This window comes from Chrysochloris asiatica, unplaced genomic scaffold, assembly GCF_000296735.1.
Source record: "Chrysochloris asiatica unplaced genomic scaffold, ChrAsi1.0 scaffold00041, whole genome shotgun sequence".
NCBI classification, from domain to species: Eukaryota; Metazoa; Chordata; class Mammalia; order Afrosoricida; family Chrysochloridae; genus Chrysochloris; species Chrysochloris asiatica.
The window spans coordinates 2,653,893-2,659,201 of record NW_006408559.1 but is presented as its reverse complement, the minus strand read 5'-3'; the positions used below and the strand labels follow the sequence as shown (position 1 = coordinate 2,659,201).

Sequence of the window (5,309 nt, the reverse complement as noted above, 5' to 3'; positions counted from 1 at the left end):
AGGAGGGATAAAGTTAAGTGTTGGGGTGGAGAGAAACTAGATAGAAATGTTTAGGCAGAGTAGGCCTCTAAAAGGTTTGCTAAAAGTTCTTCCACTTTACTTTAGGAAAGATACATCTGCCACATTCCAGACAGTTAATGGATCACCACAAGCGGAACAGCATCCATTGGAATCTACAAGCAAGGAAGCCTTCTTTAGCAGAGTGGAGACATTTTCCATATCCTTTTTAAAATTGTATTGTAATTTATTTATAGTCGTTTTGAGTTCCATATTCTTTTTTTACTTTTTAAAAGTTGAGCTGTCTTCCTGCTCCTGGATGGTATTCCTCTGGGATATTATATGCTTACTCTTATGCTTTAAACTTCAAAATCAAAACTTAGTAAGAAATTATATAGTAAAATCAGCATCATAAAATGTTATCCCTCAAGGGAACATATGAGACTATCTAAACTTTTCTTCTTACAGAACGACAAACAAAGCCTAAGACATTTTAACTTAAACCTTTAAATGTATGAAAATTGGTATTAGTATTATTCTCATTTTATAGAAAAGATAGCAGTTTTAGATAGCTTATGTGGATTGCCCAAGATCAACCTAGTAGCCAGTAGCAGAACCAGGATTATATCCTGAGACTCTTGTACCCAAACAAGATGGGGTTTATCCCTTTGGAAGGTAAAATTGGATGCTGTACAACAGAACACTTGATGAGCGGCAGGAACTGTTTCTGGTTGCTCTAACTTTGCCATCCATTCATTACTTAGACTTAATCCTGTGCTTCACTGGTGCATCGGAATCTTAGTATTTCATATGAAGTGACTGTGAGTAGCTGCTATAGTCTGTCCTACAATCAATGGTAAGTATTGTAAACATGAAATATATAGGGCTTCCTTGAGAAAAAGCTGGTAACTTTGTCTCTCTACATATTACTCAAATGGCCATCATTCTATAAAGTATGTGTCTATGCTTACCACTTTATGATTGCTTTCCTCATAATCTGTTTATTCCTGTATACTCGCAGAACAAGTGTTATACTTTCTGATTGATTCATTGTAACGTACTTACAATGTTGTCTGTCTTAACGTGCACACTCTTTGAAGTGGGCAGGTAAGCCCCCTGAGCTGTCTCCACTTGTCTGTGCCAAGTACGGCTGGGTCACGGTTGAATGTGATATGCTCAAGTGTTCCAGCTGTCAGGCCTTTCTGTGTGCCAGTTTACAGCTAGCTGTTGACTTCGACAGATGTAAGTATAAAGTCCAGAGCACACTTTTATTGTCAAAGAGTAGGTTTTTTGTCTTTGATGCTATTATATTATACTAGTTCTTTGGTAAAAGACCAGTCACTTTTGTTTGATCAAAGAATGTGTGTGTGTACTGCTGTAGATAACAAGGAGAGTCTGTGATTGTCCTCAACGCTAGTAATTAACTTCAGTTGCTAGCTTTTTTTTTCTTTTTTAGCTAAACTTATACTTTAGAAAGGATTTTTTGTATTCTGGCTAACTAATCAGGCATTATGCTTATGGCTTCAGAATGAATACTCTTATGCAGAGAGACAAAGTAATTTTGTGAAGGTTCACACTTTGGAATGCCTTCCCTTACAAGACTGCTACATAGGCTGTCTTTTCCGTTGATCTTAGGATTTCAAATTAGACCTTCTATGGTGGAAAATGTGATGATGACGTAGTTGATAATATTTTCGTATGTTTTTTAAATTCCCTTAGTTGTATCTGTACTCTTCAGAGCTCTCTTGGCCATTGGATTTTGCATCTGAGCCTAATGTGTTTTAAGGCGTTTTGACTTTCTGTGGGTTTCAGATCAGGAGCGATGTGCTGAACTGAAGAAAGCTTTGTGTACGGCTCATGAGAAGTTCTGTTTCTGGCCAGACAGCCCCTCTCCAGGTAATTATTTCAGAGATTCACTGTTCTTACTGTTTCTTCGTCATTGCATTTTTTTTCTTTTAAAGGTTTTATGCAAAGGAGCCTGTGCACGTAGAGTTGTATTTTTATTTTTTCCAGTTTTTATGTTGTTAAGGATGGTGGTGGTAGTTATGTGCTGTGGAGTCAGTTCCGACTCACGGAGACCCTGTGAAGGGTTTCTGAGGCTGTAAATCTTTACCGGAGCAGAAAGCCTCATCTTTCTCTCGTGGAACAGCTGGTAGTTTCGAACTGCTGACCCTGAGGTTAGCAGCCTGATTCGTAACCACTGCACTACCAGAGCAAAATACACACCAATTCCACAGTTTCAATATCCATGTTAAGGATATCCATAGCAAAATACACACCAATTCAACAGTTTCAACCTGTATAATCGAGTGACATGATGACATTCTTGGAGCTGTACAACTGTTCTCTCCCTTTGTGAGCCGTCCCTCACCATTAGCACACTCACTGCCCTCGACTTTTGAGTTGCTGTTGTCAGTTTGAGCCCATAGAGACAGTTCAAGCTTAAGGCAGACAATTTTCATTAGTTCAGCTTAAACGATTGTTCAATTCTAAGGTTTCAGGGGATATTTTTGGTTTAAGTTTTGCAGATTATCTCAGGGCAATAGTTTTAGGGCTTCATTCAGCCATTTCTAATACTGCCTTTAAACAATTTTTTTATGAAGACCTAGTCTTTGAAGCTCCTTGTTCTTCCTGCTGTGTGCATCAAGAAGAGTTCCAGTATTTATTATCTTGTTCTTCATCTTTATTAAGTAGGTCTAATGTTTAGCTGGAGCCCTGGTGCTCCAAAATAATGCACTAACCCTCAAACCCACCAGCCCCTCCTCGGAAACCCTAAACAGGATTGCTATGAGTCAGAATTAACTTGACGGCATTTTATAACAACAATGGTTAGCCAAACATATGTTATTCTAGTCAGTCCTCACAGGGGCCCTGCGAGGGGATAGCTATCAACCCAGTTTTTTAGGTGAGGAAACTGAGAATCAGAGGTTTTTATGATTGAATACCTAGTGAGCATCAGTTTTATCTAATTTGAAATCCTCAACTTTTCCCATCATGCCAAGCAGCCCTCTGTTCCAACCCTGGAATCTTTTCTAACGACACTGCAGTCCTAACAGTGACAGTTAAAAACGATTCCTTCCATTGCCCATGAAGACTCACAGGCCCTGCGTGCTTACCTTCTACAGTTTACTGCAGGAAGAGGATGCACTATAGCAGCAGCATTGAAGTAAGGAGGGCAGCCTACCCAAACTCTGCTTCCCACCCAGGGCTGTGATGGGGCTAGGTGTACGTTCCTGCTTCCTCCCTCTGTAAGGGCCTGACTCGAGTCAGGAACCATCAGTGCATGTACATGGAAGGAGCCAGGAAGCCCAAATGGGGTTTTGCTGTTTTTGACATTTTGCTGGTCACATAGGCATATTCCTGCTACATGACTAACCTCAACAACAGAGCCCTCCAGGGTCTTACCAAGACCTGGTATAAAACTCCTCAGCCCCCTGGTTACACATACACTGAATGGCATTATTAATCCGTCTATTTGTGCCTGGCCCAGGAATTAGTGTTGTAAAACTCTGGTAGCGTAGTGGTTATGAATCGGGCTGCGAACCACAAGGTCAGCAGTTTGAAACTACCAGCTGTTCCGTGGGAGAAAGATGAGGCTTCTACTCCCATAAAATTTACAGCCTCGGAAACCCTGTACAGGGTCACTATGAGTTGGAACTGACTCCACGGCACGTAACAACAACAATAGGTTATAGACAGACAGATAGATAGCTAGATAGATGTTGTTGTTAAGTGCCATCGAGTTGGCTTGACCCATAATGACCCTGTATAGGGATTCTGAGGAGCAGCTGGTAAGCTTCAACTGCCGACCTTGCAGTTCAAACGGTTGTACAGTCTGGTGCAATAACCCACAGCGCCACACCAGGAGTCCATATAGTAGATATATTTTTTGTTGTTGTTGTGAATTGAATGAATAATTACAGAGCAGATCATCAGTTTTACATTTAGCAAATCACATACTTCATTTCATTGCAGTGATTGTAATTCCCTCCATTGTAGGCATGTCTTTATTTCAGTAGTGTAGGACAACTTGGGTGGTTTCCAAGACTGCTGGGATGGATTAGCCCTCACAGTACAGAGAGCCACTTACTGATAGCCAGGTAGCCAGGAATTGTCCCTAAATGACCTTCTCACAACCTGGGTCTTTTGCTTACCTTCGTTCACGTTGTAGTTGATCATAGACTGACCTCCCAGATCCTCTGAATTTGTTATAGTTTTATTCTGTTCTCCACTCTTCAATTTGTTGATTGAGTTCCGGGTAATGATGCCACGTAGGTCAGTCTCTGGTTGTTGTCCGTTCTTGTTTGTTCTCAGTCCATTGAACTCCCTTTAGGATGTTTTTCATCGCAGGATTGGCTTATGAAGCTAGGAAGCTGTAGGAAGATACAAGAGCTTTAGGTATAAGATGAAGAGTTGTTTTATATGTACTTGTACAATGTGTTAAGTGTACATGTTCAAAAGGGAGTTGAAAATGAGTCACATTCCAAAGAGGGGTCTGTATAGGAGTCTGAGGTCTACAGTAGGTTGTGGCTGGAATTATGAGCTCAAGAGCAGGGGGCACAGGTCGTCCATGACTGATGACATTCTCGGGTTTTTCCCCTGCCCCCTGCACATCTTCTCATCAGTGTGATGTTATGTACTTCAGGCAGCATTAAAGAGCTGATATAACTTGCTGATGTTCCTTCTCAGATGTTCACTCAGGGATGGTTATGTATGTTTCCATTCCCAAAGGCAATTATAAAGATGCTATTATTGTTGCTAGGTTCTATGGAGTCAGTTCTGACTCATCACACTGTGGACCAACCAGCCCTTCCTCTTCTCTCTCTCATCTCCAGGTCAATGGGATTCAACGGACCGTGATTGAACTCAGCCCATTTCTTCATTGCTTCCTTTCCCCTTCTTCCATTCACCAGTAGACCAATGTTGCCAGCAAGCTTACATGCCTGCTCATGTGTTCCCTTTGAGTTTCAGTTTTAGAGGGGAGTTTATCCTGAAGGAACTTGATCGCTTGCCTTGATGGCTTCCCAGCGCATAGCTTGCTTATTCTTGTAGTAACCAGTCATACTGACATTTCTGTTTTGGGTTTTTCTTGATGATCTTTCTTTGAAGATGTATCTTCTGTCTCTCAAGCTGTTCCAGGCTGGTCTGCTTGTCCTTTCTAGTGGGGATGGCCTACCTCAGAAGGTTCTGGATGGGACTTGGGATTCCACCTAAGGTCCTATACTCTTCAAAGGCTCCACAAGAGGCCTATTTCACTGGGCTAGTTCTAGAACCCCTTTTAGGTATTCCGACCAGTTATACGCTGAAGACAG

The 5,309-nt window shown here is 41.4% G+C and overlaps 1 protein-coding gene across 1 annotated transcript in view; it reads left to right on the top strand.

Moving 5' to 3' along the window:
- Window positions 1-5,309, top strand: part of ZC3HC1 (zinc finger, C3HC-type containing 1) — a 44,191-nt gene that overhangs the window by 4,532 nt on the left and 34,350 nt on the right. The window contains exons 2-4 of the mRNA XM_006861130.1: window positions 106-217; window positions 1,089-1,239; window positions 1,810-1,893. Coding sequence (XP_006861192.1) covers window positions 106-217; window positions 1,089-1,239; window positions 1,810-1,893 — 347 coding nt within the window. The remainder of the gene's footprint in view (window positions 1-105; window positions 218-1,088; window positions 1,240-1,809; window positions 1,894-5,309) is intronic.